An 18,639-nucleotide genomic window follows, 5' to 3' on the forward strand; every position below is an offset into this window, starting at 1 on the left:
CCTGTGATTCCCACTCGGTGAGATTCGGGTCTTGGCTAGCCAGACGATAAACTCATCTCATGAGATATCGCTAATGCCACTCCTTCATGGAAGGCAAAAGGAAAAATGACCCAAGATGGTTTTCCTTCCATTTGACAGAGTCAGCAAGAATGGTGAAGCTTAGCATCTTGGAGAAACTCAAATGTGCATGTCATTTGGGAGCAGCCACTTGAAGTTGCATAGAAGCAGGCGAGGGAGACCCTCATTTTTCCTGCATCCCTTTGGCAAGACTGTGACCTCCATTGAATTCCGCTGCATTGAGTGCACATGAAGAGGGATTGAGTAGACTAGGCCTATATTCTCTAGAGTTTCAAAGAATGAGAGGTGATCTCATTGAAACATACAAAATTCTTACAGGGCTTGACAGGGTAGATGCAGGGAGGATGTTTCCCCTGGGCTGGGGAGTCTAGAACCAGGGGTCACAGTCTCAGAATAGGGGGTCGGCCATTTTGGACTGAGATGAGGAGAAATTTCTTCACTCAGAGGGTGGTGAATCTTTGGAATTCTCTACCCCAGAGGGCGGTGGAGGCTCAGTCATTGAGTATATTCAAGACAGAGATCGATAGATTTTTGAATATTAAGGGAATCAAGGGATATGGGGATAGTGCAGGAAAGTGGAGATGAGGTAGAAGATCAGCCATGATCTTATTGAATGGCGGTGCAGGCTCGAAGGGCCGAATGGCCGACTCCTGCTCCTACTTATGTTCTTATGGTTTTGTGCACGGGTGCTCAACTACATTACTTTAACATTTTCAGTTCTTTTTGCATAAAAAATGTCCAGTTCTTATTCACAAAAACTCTCCAAGTCAGGAAAGGAGGTCCAGGTCAGCTATTATCCACTAAGGGGCACAATGGACATGATCTTCACCGCACGTCAATTACAAGAGAAATGCAGGGAACAGCACCAACCGCTGTACATGGCCTTCTTTGATCTCACAAAGGCCTTCGACACTGTCAACCGTGAGGGATTATGGAGTGTCCTCCTCAAATTCGGCTGCCCTCAAAAGTTTGTCACCATCCTCCCCCTGCTTCACGACGACATGCAAGCCGTGATCCTGACCAACGGTTCCACCACAGACCCAATTCACGTACGAACCGGGGTCAAGCAAGGCTGTGTCATCGCACCAACGCTCTTCTCGATCTTCCTTGCTGCAATGCTCCATCTCACCCTCAGTAAGCTCCCCACTGGAGTGGAGCTAATTTACAGAACAAACGGGAAACTGTTCAACCTCCGTCGCCTCCAGTTCAGATCCAAGGTCGTCCCATCCTCTGTCATCGAATTACAGTATGCAGACAATGCTTGCGTCTGCGCTCACTCGGAGGCCGAACTCCAAACCATCGTAAACACCTTCACCGAAGCATACGAGAGCATGGGCCTTACACTAAACATCCGTAAGACAAAGGTCCTCTACCAACCTGCCCCCGCCACACAGTGCTGCCCCCCGATTATCAAAATCCACGACAAGGCCTTGGACAACGTGGACCACTTTCCATACCTCGGGAGCCTACTGTCAACAAGGGCAGACGTCGATGACGAAGTCCAACACCGCCTTCAGTGTGCCAGTGCAGCCTTCGGTCGCCTGAGGAAGAGAGTGTTTGAAGACCAGGACCTCAAACCCGGCACTAAGCTCATGGTCTACAGGGCAGCAGTGATGTTGTGACGTTGCATGCCTCAGAGACATGGACCATGTACAGCAGGCACCTCAAAGCACTGGAGAGGTACCACCAACGCTGCCTCCGCAAGATCCTGCAAATCCATTGGCAGGATAGGCACATCAACGTCAGTGTTCTTGCTCAGGCCAACATCCCCAGCATCGAAGTTCTGACCACGCTCAATCAGCTCCGATGGACGGGTCACATTGTCCGCATGCCCGACACGAGACTCCCAAAACAAGCGCTCTACTCGGAGCTCCAGCACGGCAAGAGAGCCCCAGGTGGGCAGAGGAAACGCTTCAAGGACACCCTCAAAGCCTCCTTGAAAAAGTGTAACATCCCCACCGACACCTGGGAATCCCTGGCCCAAGACCGCACAAAGTGGAGGAGAAGCATCTGGGAAGGCGCCGAACACCTCGAGTCTCTTCGCCGGGAGCAAACGGAAGCCAAGCGCAAACAGCGGAAGGAGCGCACGTCAACCCAAGCACCCCACCCACCCGCCCCTTCAACCACCGTCTGCCCCACCTGTGACAGAGACTGTAGGTCCCGCATTGGACTCATCAGTCACCTGAGAACTCATTTTTAATGTGGAAGCAAGTCATCCTCGGTTCCGAGGGACTGCCTAAGAAGGAGATTTAGAAATATACTCGGGACTTCTGACGGCTTAACAGATTTACCCAGTAACTGAGCCACATAAAACAGGAAGACCTCCAGCTTGCTCCCTGATCTGTTGAGTTAGCTGATCTCAGCTGGGATGGAGCTACAGGAAAAGGGAAACATTCCTTGCTGTAAGTGTTAATGAGGGCTGGTTTAGGCTTGGCTGTAATGCCTCTAGAGTCAAATGATCTCCCAGTGCTTGCTGTTAAGACACATACATGGAATGATGACCACTTAGGCAAGGTAACTGTTGCCCATGGAGCCAAACTCCAGCAAGAGGTCAGTGTCTTTAGGAGAAGGGGAAAGAGAACAAGGAACAAAAAATGCTCATCTCCCTTCATCACTTACACAGACACAAATCCTCAAACATAGATTATTTACTACGAATATCGAACTCTATGAAGCACACAAAGTTATGCCACTGTATGGTAGGGTGCTGAAGTCCACCTTAAAATGTGGGGTTATTAAGAGTAGTGAAACTGAACCCATGTCACAGGCTGTCTGAATACTGTCACTCTCACTTTGAGGACATCCCAAAGCAGGCCCATGTAGGGCCTAGGCAGTTGAAAGCACGACTGCCAATGGTGGAGCGATTAAAATCGGGGATGCACAAGAGGCCAGAATTGGAGGAGCGCAGAGATCATAGAGGGTTGTAGGGCTGGAGGAGGCTAGAGAGATAGGGACGAGGCCATGGAGAGTTTTAAAACAAGGCCGAGACCGGGAGCTAATGAAGGTCAGCGAGCACAGGGGTGATGGGTGAACAGGTCATGGTACAAGTTAGGAGGCGGGCAGCAGAGTTTTGGATGAGCTCAAGTTTATGTCGGTTGGAAGACACGAGGCCAGCTAGAAGAGCATAGTAATAGTCGAGTCTAGAGGTAACAAAGGCATTGATGAGGGTTTCAGCAGCAGATGAGGCAGGGGCGGAGTCGGCCGATGTTACGAAGTTAGAAGTAGACAGTCTTGCTGATGAAGCGGATATGTGGTCGGAAGCTTAGCTTGGGGTCAAATACGACACCAAGGTTGCGAACGGTCTGGTTCAGCCTCAGACAGTTGCCAGGGAGAGGGATGGAGTAGGTGGCTAAGGAATGGAGTTTGCGGTGGAGACAGAAGACACTGGCTTCGGTCTTCCCAATATTTAGTTGGAGGAAATTTCTACTCATCCAGTACTGGATGTCGGACAAGCAGTGTGACAAACTAGAGACAGTGGAGGGGTGGTGCTGGGTGTCGTCAGCGTACATGTGGAACCTGACGTCGTGTTTTTGGATGGTGTCGCCGAGGGGCAGCCTGTAGATGAGAAATAGGGGGGGGGGGGGCAAGGATAGATCCTTGGGGGACTCCAAAGAAGCGGGAAGAGAAGCCATTTGCAGGTGATTCTTGGGCTATGACTGGATAGAAAAGAATGGAACCAGGCGAGTACAGTCCCACCCAGCTGCACAACGGACGAGGCGCTTCAGAGAATTTGACACCGAGCCACATAAGGAGATATTAGGACAAGTGACCAAAAGCTTGGCCAGAGGTAGGTTTTAAGGAGCTTCTTAAAGGAGGAGAGCGCGGTAGAGAGGCGGAGAGGTTTAGGATAAGTGCCAACACTTATCGCCTAGGCTCACAAAGTGAAAAGATAGCCACCTGGGTGTGTTACCAGCACCTGCGGAAGGAACTGTACTCCCACACCTCAAAGGACAGTAGGGTGCGAGAAAGAGAATCGAAAGGAAAGCTACAGTTACTAATGGATCACCCATGGCGTTGCTCACGACAAGTCTAATGGTAGCACTTTAAAAAGGACAGAAGTGTTATAACATGTGAGGCACAATGTTCTGTTCTGCCAAGGTGCAGCTGTGTTTCTTTCAGGCAATAATTCTTGTTCAGTAAACAGAGATTCGTACCATTCAGAGCTTATTGCTGTTCAGTCATGGAACTTTTAAGATTGGAATCTGCAGGTCAGTTCCAGACTGGAGATTAGAAGCACCAGCATCTTAAGATCGCTTCCTATCCAGAGCAAAGTGTGACATGTGCATGCGCGCTGATGTACAACTTTGAATTAATTACTCGCAAATCTTCTGTGGCATCCTGGGAACTGCAGGCAGCTGAGAACCCCCCATACTGACTGTAAACATCAACTCCAAGCCTCGGCTTTCGTTGGTATGGCGAGGTTTAGATATTTGAGTTTACGAACAAGGAAAATGGCAGGGGAAAACATTGTGGACAAAGAAAGAACAGCTGGTTCAACTTTAACTTGGTAAAATTTCCTCAATGCTCGTCGTTGGAATTTGAATATTTTGCACTTTTAGAAACATGGAAATATGAAATGTGTGTCAATCTGTATATATAAATTGCCTCTGCTATACATAAGAACATAAGAAATAGGAGCAGGAGTAGGCCATTCGGCCCCTCAAGCCTGCTCCGCCATTCAGTAAGATCATGGCTGATCTGATCTTGGCCTCAACTCCACTTCCCTGCCCGCTCCCCAGAACCCTCGATTCCTCTGTAGTTCAAAAATCTGTCTATCTCCGTCTTGAATATATTCAAGCTCTCTGGGGTAGAGAATTCCAAAGATTCAAGACCCTCAGAGAAGAAATTCCTCTTCATCTCCGTCTTAAATGGGCGACCCCTTATTCTGAAACTGTGACCCTGGTTCTAGATTCCCCCACGAGGGGAAACATCCTCCCTGCATCTAGCCTGTCCATCCCCCTCAGAATCTTATGTTTCAATAAGTGAAACTCCAGCTTCTTCTGAAATCAATTGAGGAACCAAATGTATAATTTCAGACAGTGTTCCAATAGGGAAGATGGCGGCTTATGAATGAGGAATTATTTAGGAAATAGAATATATTTAACATTGATATTATTACAGCGGCTGAATTACATCTCGACACACTCACACGGTAGGCCAGATGATATGCTGCTTCATACGAACCATGTCATTCCATTTAATGCAGAATATGCTATTCTTCCAAGGTGAAGCTGTGTCCCTTTACATCCAACTGCTATTAAGTAAACACTTGGCAAGGTCAGAGATTAATTGCACTGGGCAAGGTCAGAGTTTAATTGCACCGGGCAAGGTCAGAGTTTAATTGGGGTTCGAGCTGTAGGTTACAACGCTGGCTTTCTGTTTTAAGTGAGGTTGGGAGGTCACTCAGCGGTTACGAAGATTCTAGATCCTGTGTCAACAAAGTGCGACACAAATTTGAGTGCACCACTTGAAATGTGATAGGCAAGAAATGCATGTCAGACATATACCATCTTTTAAACATGATGATACGACAGAAAGATAAATAGATCGATTTAAGTGATTTAGTTGTCCCATATAGATCCTTTACAAATGCCATACACAGCAAAACATGTGAAACTGCAGATATGTGACATTAGTCAATAAGCTTTCAAAATATTGAATATAAATGATTATTTTAGCAGTCCCGATGGCTCAGAGGTAAACCCGTTGCTTATGAGCCATGAAGATTAGGAAGCTCCCAGGTTTGATCGCAGATCTCTGCTGAATTAACTTACTGTATTTCAGCCAGGCCAGCAGTAGCACTACAGCTGAATGCAACGACCCTAGATTTTGGGAAGGGGAGAAAAAAATAACCAGGATTTCTGCTCACAATCACTGTTACAGTGGCCCTTACTTAAAAATGGCGATATGTGAACAGGATCCAGCTCAGCTATGATGTCCTCCATTGTGAGAAAGCCTGCCAAGCAATCAATGTCACTGCTCAGACATGAATAATGACCTGTTTAGGTGAAGTATCAGACAGGCTGCGAAGGAGTCAAACATAAATTTATATATTTTATTCTTACCTCTCCATGACTCAATCTTGTGCTCCTCCAGCTCATAGATCTGTACCTACAACAGAAAAAAATGGTAATCTATTACTGAAACAACCCCAAAGATTTTAGGAGACGGTGCTTATTTTTCTCCCATTTGAACAAACAGCATGCCAGTGAACAAAATGGGAGATGTAGAAAACTTGGTCACTGAAAGGGAGAAATGTACCTGTCAGTGTGAACAACCCCAGATTGAAGTGACCTGTCCAATCTGACATTGTGTTTGGTTGAAACATAAAGGCCGCGATTTTTCCAGTGGATGCGGCTTGGGGGCGGGACAGCTGCCTTCAGGGTTCCAATCCCGCTCCCAACGACGTCCGACGCACAGACGCGATTTTGCGTCAATTGGCCTGGTTAAGCCTGCCCTGCGGGCTTGCCGGCCAATTAAGAGGAAGCTGGCGTCAGATGCCGGTTTTCTTAAAGGAGCCACACACTTTTTTTTGACAGCTGATTTTTCAGTGTTTGACAGCATTGAGGTGCTGCAAACACTGAATCACAGTACAAAGGTGAGCCCTTGCACCCAGGCTCTCCAGTGACTCCCTCCTTAGGCTAGAACAGATGGCAGCTGTGAGGTTACAGAAGCGATCTGTCACTGGTGAGAGAGGTTCTCCCAATGAGGTGGGACTACACACACAATTCAAAACTTGTCACCTACAGAAAAGTCTAAATACATTAAAAATGATGTTCCCAACATTTTCTTACCTCTGAAACTCACCAGTGTACCATTGGGTCCTTCACACCACTTCTGCAGCTGTCATCAATGCACAAACATTACAGTAAACCCACAGCACGCCACACTTGCCTGGCGTGGTGTCTGGATGTCAGGAAGCCCGCAGTAGACTTGTCAAAATTGCAAGAAGCCTCTAAGCTGCCTGTTAACAACCTGTTAACAAGCAGTTAAGTGCCTATAATCTTCCCGCTGCTAGATGTCGGGTCCCTGATTTGCGCATGGACCCGACACCTGGGAAGATTGTCTGGAGGTGGGATGACAGCGGTTTTACCGACCCGCTGTCAATCTTTGCGATTTTGACGGATGTCTTGCCTCCGAACCTGCCCCGAGCGCGCCAAAATTCCCCCCCAAAAGTTAAAAAACTTGGACAGCGGAGTAGTAGAAATTTTATTTTAGCTCTTCAGTTTCTTTCAAGGTAGTGCCGTTGCTAGAAACAAGCAGGTATTTTAATCTAAATTGGTAGCTGAACATTTGCAGGTACACAATATAAACCTTTTATTCATAGCAATACCCAACAATATCACAGAATACTGCATGACCAAGGGAAAGAAATGAACAAAATTTGGATTTCTCCAGAATTAGTGGAATTGCTCCCATTTTGGCAAATCAGTGCATTTTCACGTTTGCTTTTACAGCATCAAATCCTTAAACAGAGTTATATAGACTCATGGCCAACAACCAACATCGCTAAAAACAGATTATCTGGTCATTATCACATTACTGTTTCTGGGAGCTTACTGTGCGCAAATTTGCTCCCGTGTTTCCTTGCGACGCATACATAAAATGTACAAAAAACATACGTAGAATTACATAGAATTTACAGCACAGAAACAGGGCATTTGGCCTAACTGGTCCGTGTTGGTGTTTATGCTCCACACGAGCCTCCTCCCACCCGACGTCATCGAACCCCATCAGCATATCCTCTATTCCCTTCTCCCTCGTGTTTATCTAGCTTCCCCTTGAATGCTATTTGCCTCAACTACAATAGTGACTGCACTTTGAAAGTACTTCAATGGCAGTAAAGCGCTTTGGGACATCCTGAGCTCGTGAAAGGCGCTATATAAATGCAAGTCCTTTGCTTATACACCCACATTATACATTAGCACCAGTGGGTTTCCAACAACCCAAACAGGTTGAAAGATGCCAGAAGATATTATAAAGCAATACTATTCACTACATGGTAAAATATAAAAATGCAGTTATGGGTTAGGTTTACACTATTTATCCCAACTCAACCAGAACATAGTTACCCATTGCCTTAGAGGAAAGGAATTTAAAAGATTTTACATATTATATGAGACAGAGCAAGAGAGAGAGAGAGAGCAAGGGATAGAGAGTGAGGGCTAGAAAGAGAGATGGACCAATTGGATAGCTCTTTCAAAGAGCCGGCACGAGGGGTGGAATGGCCCCCATCTGTGCTCTATGATTCTATGACAGGAAGAGAGGAGGAAGAAAGTGGAAGAAAAAGCAAGAGAAAAGAGAGCAAGAACGAGAGTACATGAGAAAGAGAACGCACAAGAGAGAAATAAAGAATGGAGAAAGAAAGGAAGGAGGAAATACATCTAAAAAAAGGTGCAAATTTAACAGTTTTTAATCTAGAAAAGACAAACCTGCAGACATTGAAGCTTGCAACTCTGGGGAGTCAAATCACCGATTCTAGCCCCTATTAGCTGGTTGCCCACTCACTTGATCTTGATCTCCTGAACTCTTCTGTGCTCCTGATCTAGTCTTTCACTTTGCTCTCTGCCTGATCCTGTTATTCCTGCTCCTTGCCTGGTCTCTGGCCCTCAACTCTCCTGCTCCCAAATATAATCAACGATGCAACACTGGGAGCTGGAGGAAATTACAGCAGTAGACTGGGCCAGGGGGTAGACAGTGATAAAGCCGCACAAACCATAGAGTTGATTTGTAATTCGTCATAAAACACGGGGACGTGAAGGGGGCGCTACCTTTGCAGGGGCCCGAAAAAGTTAGCGCCCCGCGGCCAATTTTCCCAGGTAGCGCCGAGAGGGAGGAGTGCCGGGCTCACGGAGAGCAGCCGGCACCCCACGGGGGGGGGGGGGCTTCACGGGGTCTGGGGACAGCAATGGGGGCAGGTGCTGGCAGGTGGCCATCAACAAAAATGGCCGCCCGCCACCTCCCCTTTAACTAGCGCCACCCCGGCCGTAGGTAGGCCCCCCGACCCCAGCAGACATAGCGTCCGGCGGTAAGTCAGGGGGCGCCATCCAATATTACAGCCGGGGCGCGAGCACAGCGCTGACGTCATCGCCAGCAGCACAACGCGGCGCTAACGGTTAATGCCGCCACTAACCTCCTGCTGAATTTCACAGGAGGCGTTAGCGGCGCCGCACCCAGGCGCTAGTTGATTAGCGCCCCATTACGGGAGGCACAAATCAACTGAATTTAGCCCCCAAAATGTTTTTAGTGAAATACTGTCCTCAAGAGGGTTCCTACATTCCGACCACAGATTTCTGATGGCTTGTGTTATGTGAAAGCAGGCAGAAAGCAATTAGTACTTTAAAAAAAATCAAAACCAGTTCTATGTAGTAACAGTCACACTGCTAAAACAAGAAATAGAAGCACACTAGCTGCTCTATAAGGCACACTGTAGGAACCTTATACAAGGTGTCCTTTTTATCCTGTAAACATTCCTAAAAAGGCAACAGAACTTAAAGCAAATACTTTGCATTAGGGATGGTCTTTTACGTACTTGTGGTATCATAGTGTAGGTCCATAGGTCACAGTTTAACCCCATACAAAATTTTAAAAAGTAAATGGGTTTACAAGGGCACATTTTATGGTTATGCAAACTGTAACCGTGAATACTAAACACAAGATTCAGAAATTCACCTCATGGTTAATCAGTTCATTTGGGATGCGTTGAAGCACAAAACTGGCAAAGCTTGGCAGGCTTGGCATACATCACTACCAATTCTACCAGTGGCACTCTGTGCTGGTCATGTTAATGTGCAACACAAGTCCAAACTCTCACTAATCCAATTTGCCTTTTCATTCATTACGTGGGGGGAATCTCTCTTCCACTTGACAGCGTGTTATAGAGTTTTACAGCACAGAAAGAGGCCCTTCGGCCCATCGTGTCTGCGCCGCCCATCCATCCCTGTCCAGTCTAATCCCATTTTCCAGCATTTGGTCCATAGCCTTGTATGCAATGGCATTTCAAGTGCTCATCCAAATGCTTCTTGAATGTTGTGAGGGTTCCTGCCTCTACCACCCTTTCAGGCATTGAGTTCCACATTCCAACCACCCTCTGGGTGAAAAAGTTCCTCCTCAAATCCCCTCTAAATCTCCTGCCCCTTACCCTGAATCTATGCCCCCTTGTTATTGACCCCCCCACTAAGGGGAAAAGTTCCTCTTTATCTACCCTATCTATGCCCCTCATTATTTTGTACACCTCAATCAGGTCCCCCCCTCAGCCTTCTCTGCTCCAAGGAAAACAACTCCAGCCTGTCCAGTCTCTCTTCATAGCTGAGGCGCTCCATCCCATTCAAATTAGCAACTTCCTATCCAGGAATCCAAAAGGTGCTAACATCAACCAGAGCTTGAATTTTACGGAGTGTTTCCCTGTCCTTGGTGTGGGGATCTGTGCCACTCACATCCCAGTCAAATCCTCCCATTTGGGCTTCCCTCTCTCGTTCATGCCAGGCCTTGGGATCTGAAGCACCAGAAAACAGGGTCTCAGCTTAATGGCTCATCCAAAGGATGGCACCTCTGACAACACAGAGCTCCTTCAGTATTACAAGGGCCTATCAGTTCAGATTATGAGCTCAAATTCCTCATCAACGGCTCAAGTCCACAACCTTCTGACTCAGGAGGTGAAAAGTGTTACTGCCAGCTATCGTGCCCAGATCAAACTTGACAAAACCTGTACAGTGAGAGAAGCTGAGTTTGAACGACAGCACTGGGAGAACAATGCTTTAGCCGAGTTACTTTGAAGCTACTTAATAACTTGTCACTCAGAAGAGTAGTCCTGTAAATATCTTTAGCTGCTGGGTCTATTTTAAACTTGGGACGGTGCTGTGTACAATGTCAGTTTCCATTTCAAATCATGTCATACATAAAAAATACTTTAATAAGGCACAGTTATTTAGATAATTGGCTCCGTTGTTAGCCTACAGACTGCCTTTCAACATGTAGGACATAGTTGTGTTTAACAAAGATATTGAGTCAAAAATAAAAAGCTTTCCTTGATTATTTCTCCAATTATTTTTCTTGTTTTCCAGCAGTCTGGTTTTGAAATACGGCTCCAAGGTCAACCTTTTGATAGACCCATTCATCAAAATTTGTATTGATTGACCTCTGGGTGGGCGGTCCATTCAGATGGTTAGAAACTGCCCCGAGGGCAGCAACAGCTGTCTCATTCTCCCACCACAACATTCCTTCTCCCTGCTGGGTGACACTTCATGAAATTCATCATCTGTGAATTTCAGTGCCGTACTTGCATCTGTCAAGACATAGCGAGTAATTCCCACCAAGTTCATCAGTATAGTTTATTTATTCCATCCTTTCATGGCACTACTGGGTACTTGACCTCGAACCAACCATTTCTGCTCAAAGTTTGAGATTATTTATGTGCTGCAGTCTTAGAATCATGGACTGTTACAGCACAGAAACAGGCTATTTGGTCCGTCAAGTCTGCACTGGTGTTTTTCTGCACATACCATTTCTGCTCAAAGTTTGAGATTATTTATGTGCTGCAGTCTTAGAATCATGGGGGGAAAAATTCAGTATCGCCCCGTTTGAGGAGCCATTATTGGCTGTGCGCAAAGTTTAGCGCCTGGCGCTAATTATCGCCTCCGACGGCAAACTTGGCTTTTATCGCCCCTGGAGGTGATTGGAGCGCTAAATCAGGCGCTTCACACCTGTCTTAAGGCACAAAGTCCGAGGAGCGAGGCGCTACCTCAGAGCGCTGGTGAAGCAAGGAAGGGCAAGTCAAAATGAACCTGCAAAGTGCTGCTCAGTACTCAAAACTCCTTCACACAGCGTTGAATCTCTCCAGAAGTCTCTCTCTCAGAATGCGTGGTGTACAAATGTCACCAACAAAAAGAGGCAGGAAGCGGTCGCCTTTAAATAGCGCTCCCCCAGTCCCTTTCTGACTGCAAAACGCTCCCCTCAACCTGTCGTTGCTAGCGGCAGGCGGTAAGGCAGGGGGGGCGCCACTCAATATCCGGTCCGGGGCATTGCGCACTCGACTGATGTCACCATCTGCCGGCGCAAGAGGTCGTGGCGGCAGTGTTTAGCGCCGCCGCAAAATGTCTAGTTAATTTCGCGAGCGGCGCAAACATCGCCGCGCCCGGGTGCTAGTTGCTCTGCGCCACATTAGTCTCCTCTTAAGGCGCTAACGGGAGGCGCAAACAACTGAATTTTCCCCCATGGACTGTTACAGCACAGAAACAGGCTATTTGGTCCATATAGTCTGCACTGGTGTTTTTCTGCACAGACCATTTCTGCTCAAAGTTTGAGATTATTTATGTGCTGCAGTCTTAGAATCACGGACTGTTACAGCACAGAAACAGGCTATTTGGTTCATAAAGTCTGCACTGGCGTTTTTCTGCACATGCGCCTCTTAGCCGAGTCCTGCTTACCCCTTTAACCTTTAAATATTCCTCTTGTTTATCCAATTTATGGATTTTGCTTCAACAACAGATAATTCCACCTTTTAACCACCCAATATTTTTCAAACTTTCCTTTTAATTGAGATTATTTTAAGTTTATGCCCTCTTGTTATAACATCCCCATACAGTGCATACAGTCTATTATTTATTTTAACATAGTTCTTCATAATTTTGAAAACCTCCATCAAGTCACCTTTTAACCTTCTCAGCTCGAATGGAAATAGAAGCCCTAACTTCTTAAGTCTCCCTCAATAACTGTAACCCCCTCACCCCTGGTTGCATTCTAGCAGATCTATGCTGCACCTTTTCCTTTGCTTTAATATCCTTTATTATAGAACATAGGAAAATGACAGGCAGGCAAAGACCATCTGGTACATCAAGCCTGCCCCACATAGCCAGAATGCCTGAAGCATCATGATACCCCCTATCCACCAGCAGCCATGTCATCTCCTGGGAGAGGCAAAAAAAAAGATAAAAACCCAAGGCCAATTAGGGAAAAAAATCCAGGAGACCACACTGACTATGCTTATACAATCTGGTATTCCATCTACATCTGATGAGACCCGATCTCCGTCCCAGCCAGGAACTGGTCTAGCTGGGGTTCCCAAAACTGCACACAATATGCAACTGCTGCCCGAGGTCTTGGGGCAAATTCAACATTCATTCCTTGATTTTACCTCTAGATATAAAACCAGAAGAGTCTGTGCGCCTCATCTACTTGCACTGCCACCTCCCATTCACGCCACTCGTCATTCGAACTGTGTAACTTCGCACAAAGCTTCCTCTGCTCCGCCACACCACTGAACACTTACCATTCAAGGCGCACTTCCCTTCCGTATTCTCACTTCCAGAATGCATTGCTTTATCTTACTGAATGGCATCCGTCATCCTGCTAGCCTCTCTATGTCCTCCTGCAGTCTTTCGTAATCCTAATCACAGTTTGCCATACCCCACAACTTGTGCCTTAAATTTCCTCAGAATTTCTGCGGCTTTGCTGCCATTACTTCATCAGAGGTGATGCGGGAACCCTGTATATGCCCGTAAACGGGGTTTCCACTGCACTTCTGATGAAACTACAGCAGCACAGCGGCAGAAAGTCCGAGGAAACTCAGGGTCTTGGTGTCATTATTACATTTTGATATTGTTCTCTCAATTCCTGAATCTCGATCATTCGTGTATATAGTAAATAAGAGCAACACCAACACAGATCCTTAAGGACCACTCTTCCCCTCATACCTTGTTCTTTCTGCCTTCCAACCATCTCTCTATCCATGTGGCCACATTTCCCTTAATTCCACGTGCCATTCTCTTCAACATCAAGTCGCTTATCTGCTACTTTAACAAATGCTTTCTGAAAATCCATACAGACTGCATCAAGATGTGATTGCACTAGAGAGGGTACAGAGGAGATTTACGAGGATGTTGCCAGGACTGGAGAATTTTAGCTACGATGAAAGATTGGAGAGTCTGGGTTTGTTTTCTTTGGAACAGAGGAGGCTGAGGGGAGACTTAATTGAGGTGTATAAAATTATGAGGGGCCTGGATAGAGTGGATAGGAAAGACCTATTTCCCTTAGCAGAGAGATCAATAACCAGGGGGCATAGATTTAAAGTAATTGGTAGAAGGATGAGAGAGAGGAGTTGAGAAGATTTTTTTTTTAACCCAGGAGGGTGGTGGGGGTCTGGAACTCACTGCCTGAAAGGGAGGTAGAGGCAGAAACCCTCATCACATTTAAAAAGTACTTGGATATGCACTTGAAGTGCCGTAACCTGCAAGGCTACGGACCAAGAGCTGGAAAGTGGGATTAGGCTGGGTTGCTCTTTTTCGGCCGGCACGGACACAATGGGCGGAATGGCCTCCTTCTGTGCCGTAAATTTCTATGATTCTATGAACTGCATGTAAGGGGACAAAAATGACTTCTTAGAATTAAAAGGTAGAAGAAACTATGGGGGAGAAATTCTGTATCGCCCCATTTGGGGCACAATTATCGGCCGTGCGCAAAGATTAGCGCCTGGCACTAATTATCGCCTCCGACTGCAAACTTGGCTTTTATCGCCCCTGGAGGTGATTGGAGCGCTAAATCAGACGCTTCACATCTGTCTTAAGGCGCAAAGGCCAAGGAGCGAGGCGCTAACTCACAGCGCTGGCGAAGCTCATGTGATGTCAGTCAGCAATGGAACACTGGCAACGGCCAATTCTTAAAGGGGAGTTCTGATGAATGGTCATTGACCTGAAACGTTAACTCTGTTTCTCTTTTCACAGATGCTGCTTGACCTGCTGAGTTTCTCCAGCATTTTCTGTTTTTATCTTAAAGGGGAGGGTTTATCTTGGTCTTCATCCACATCCTGTTCATTGCAGCATTGAGTCTCGGCCTGGAGAGACCTGTACATCAAATCTGCTGGAAAGAACAATGGAGAGACCCAGGGAAAGAGCTCAGAGTGCAGCCCCCACAGTCTCTTCTAAATAGATACAAGGGCAAATCAAAATGAACCTGCAAAGTGCTGCTCAGTATGCAAAACTCCTTCACACAGCGTTGAATCTCTCCAGAAGTCTCTCTCTCTCTCTCTCTCTCTCTCTCTCTCTCTCTCTCTCTCAGAATGCGTGGTGCAAAAACGTCACCAACAAAAAAAGGCAGGAAGCGGTCGCCTTTAAATAGCGCTCCCCCAGTCCCTTCCCAACTGCAAAACGCTCCCCTCAACCTGTCGTTGCTAGCGGCAGGCGTTAAGGCAGGGGGCGCGACTCAATTTCCAGTCCGGGGCGCTACCGGGGCATTGCGCACTCGACTGACGTCACGATCTGCTGGCGCAGGAGATTGTGGCGGTAGTGTTTAGCGCCGCCGCAAAATGTCTGGTCAATTTCGCGAGAGCCGCAGATATCGCCGCGCCCGGGCGCTAGTTGGTTTGCGCCCCACTTAGCGCCCTCTTAAGGCGCTAATGGGTGGCGCTACCAACTGAATTTTTCCCCCTATAACTTCTTAGAATTAAAATTAGTGGAAACTAGAAGCTGATAAGTTTGTCTCCTATCCTTGCTTAGGAATGTAGGACCTAGACAAAACAGGAACTGTAAAGCTAATAAGCTGGTCTTGTGTCCTTGCTTAAGATAAGACAGGACATACAGATTCTCAAAGCATGATTCTGTAGTCCAATCAATGAGCGTAGATCTGGGGTGCACGCCTCAAGTTAGGGTATAATTGCTGTACGTATTTGATACTTGGTGGAAGAATCCGTTCTCTGGGATGAGACTGAGATTTTCCCCTTGCATATGCTTGAATAAAGATCGTGAAACTTATCCACGGTGTCCGTCTGGAGAATTCGTGGTTGCTATAGGGCAAGTGTCGACCCCTTATCTCAGGGGGTCCACTTGAGAGGAGGGAAGACTTCTCTTTTACCCCAACAATTGGCGTAGTCGGCAGGATACAGACTCCCCGATCCGAACAATGTGGCAGCTGTTGGGGTGAGTACCTTTTAAATACCACCTACAAGTTAGAGCTGATGCATTGTAGACGGAAGGGGAGATAACCTTGATAAAAGAACTAAGTATAGCAAACCACGAACTGACAGGAACCGAGGAATAAGCACGATATGGGTTATGAGTAGGTCCTGAAGCACGGCCAACGAGGCAATACCGGTATTGGTTGTATACGGCTGGGGCAGACAAGAAGGAATACAAGAATAACCTAGGGGCGACGTACCGACCCCAGCATTTTACAGGTTAAGAGTAGGTCCTGAAGCACGGTCAACGAGGCAATACCAGCGAACCGGTACTGGTCATATACGGCCGGGGCAGACAAGAAGGAATACAAGCGTAACCTAGGGGCGAAGCAACGCAACGACCCCGGCGATTGCAAAGAATGGCCAGCGGGTATGACTGGGGACCGGAGGGGTCCCTAGTAAAAATGCTAGCGGAAAAGAATGTGAAACTAATAGATACGATGAAGAAAAACGATTGGCAACCGAACAACCCACCGGTAAAACAAAGAGAATGGTGGGCTAAGGATACAAAATTAAAGGAAGAAAAGCTCATCATTTTAGTGGCTTGTGCATATTATGAGTTGAGTAGACGTACTCGAATTGGGACCAAAAACGGGTGCCAAAATTGTACCCGAGTACCAGTAATATAAGAAAGGGTATAAGGAAAAAAAAATTAAGAGCTTTATCGACACAGAAGCTATCAGTTTCTGTCCAAAACATGTAAAATACAGGATTTGCTGAGTGAAAGGGATCTTAAAAGGAATGCTGGAATCTCAGTTTGTGTGAAAGTGTGTGTTAAAAATGTGGAAGTTTTCTGTCTTTGAAAGTGTCTGTTGTGTTTGTTTTAGCTCCACCCACTCTTTTGTACAGAGAGCTAAAAGCTGTTTAACCCTTTGAAGACTTGTCTTGAATATGGACAAGCGTGTGTTGTTTTAAGTTTGTTAATTGTTTTACAAAAGATAAGCTTCAGCCTTGAAGTTACAGTTGCCAATGTGCCTGGAAGAAAATGAATTTGAATGTTTCCAGGGTGTGAGTGATTGTCTCGTTGTTAATGTGGCTTCTTTCTTTCTTTTCCAAGTGATACTGGTTAGTTTACAAAAAAATTGATCTGGATTAAATTGGAGTTATGAGGTTAATTAATCTATTAAAACCAGGCTTTCATTGTGGCCACGGTGAAATTCTGGTTGGTGTAAATTTGTGTAGACCGCATTGAATAAGATAACTCCGCTCCGCGAGAACATCCGATAGTGGCAGGTCCCTCTACAATATTTAATTGACTATGGTACTGGGAGCCCTACAGAATGCAGGACTAAAGGTAAACCCTAGAAAGGTACAGGTAGGGAAGGATGAAGTAACCTACCTAGGATGCACTTTGGCAGAAAAAATCAAAGAGCAAGTTATTATCTAAATGGAGAGAAACTGCAAAGTGTTACAGTACAAAGGGATCTGGGGGTCCTGGTGCATGAAACACAGAAGGTTAGTATGCAGGTGCAGCAGGTGATCAGGAAGGCCAATGGAATCTTGGCTTTTATTGCAAGGGGGATGGAGTATAAAAGCAGGGAAGTCTTGCTGCAGTTATACAGGGTATTGGTGAGGCCACACCTGGAATACTGCGTACAGTTTTGGTTTCCATATTTAAGAAAAGATATACTTGCTCTCGAGGCAGTTCAGAGAAGGTTCACTCGGTTGATTCCGAAGATGAGGGGGTTGACTTATGAGGAAAGGTTGAGTAGGTTGGGCCTCTACTCATTGGAATTCAGAAGAATGAGAGGCGATCTTATCGAAACATATAAGATTGTGAGGGGGCTTGATCGGGTGGATGCGGTGAGGATGTTTCCACTGATGGGTGAGGCTAGAACTAGGGGGCATAATCTTAGAATAAGGGGCTGCCCTTTCAAAACTGAGATGAGGAGAAACTTCTTCACTCAGAGGGTAGTAAATCTATGGAATTTGCTACCCCAGAGAGCTGTGGAAGCTGCAACATTAAATAGATTTAAAACGGAGATAGACAGTTTCCTAGCTGATAAGGGAATAAGGGGTTACGGGGAGAGGGCAGGGAAGAGGATGTGAGTCTAAGTTTGGATCAGCCATGATCCTATTGAATGGCGGAGCAGGCCCGAGGGGCCGTATGACCTACTCCTGCTCCTACTTCTTATGTTCTTATGTAGGATACATAATAGCACAAAGGAAGAGACAAATGCCCAAAGACAGAAAGGAGGCTATTAGAACGATGCCGAGGCCAGGAACTGTGAAAGGGGTCAGGCAGTTACGAGGGCTATTTAATTATTGCCAGAACTTTATCCCAGAATATGCAGAAATGGCCCAGCCTATACAGGATTTGATCAAAGGGGGGAAACCATCCCAGGAGCTGGTGGACTGGGGCCCTGACCAAGAAACAGCATTTGTAAAGTTAAACAAGCCCTCATAAGTGCTCCTGCCCTGGGATTACCAGACCAGAATAGGCCATTCCACATCTATAACTACCACAGTAAGGATCATTACAATGCGGTAGTAACCCAGGTGCATGGGGATAGACAAAGGCCGGTAGCGTACTGCTCCATTAAGCAGCAGCCTGTAGCTGCAGGATTGTCCAGATGCGTTGCTGCCCTTGACTGCGCTGCGTTGGCCATCAGAGT

The 18,639-nt window shown here is 46.5% G+C and overlaps 1 protein-coding gene across 6 annotated transcripts in view; it reads right to left on the minus strand.

Moving 5' to 3' along the window:
* LOC147116981 (5'-AMP-activated protein kinase subunit gamma-2-like) overlaps positions 1-18,639 on the minus strand; it is a 564,967-nt gene that overhangs the window by 46,954 nt on the left and 499,374 nt on the right. For all 6 annotated transcript variants that reach the window (XM_085987492.1, XM_085987491.1, XM_085987493.1 and 3 more), the window contains one exon: positions 6,144-6,189. In XM_085987492.1, coding sequence (XP_085843618.1) covers positions 6,144-6,189 — 46 coding nt within the window. The remainder of the gene's footprint in view (positions 1-6,143; positions 6,190-18,639) is intronic.

This window comes from Somniosus microcephalus, chromosome 5 (genome assembly GCF_052327205.1).
Source record: "Somniosus microcephalus isolate GS21.2 chromosome 5, FLI_Smic_1.0, whole genome shotgun sequence".
In the NCBI taxonomy this organism is placed as follows: domain Eukaryota; kingdom Metazoa; phylum Chordata; class Chondrichthyes; order Squaliformes; family Somniosidae; genus Somniosus; species Somniosus microcephalus.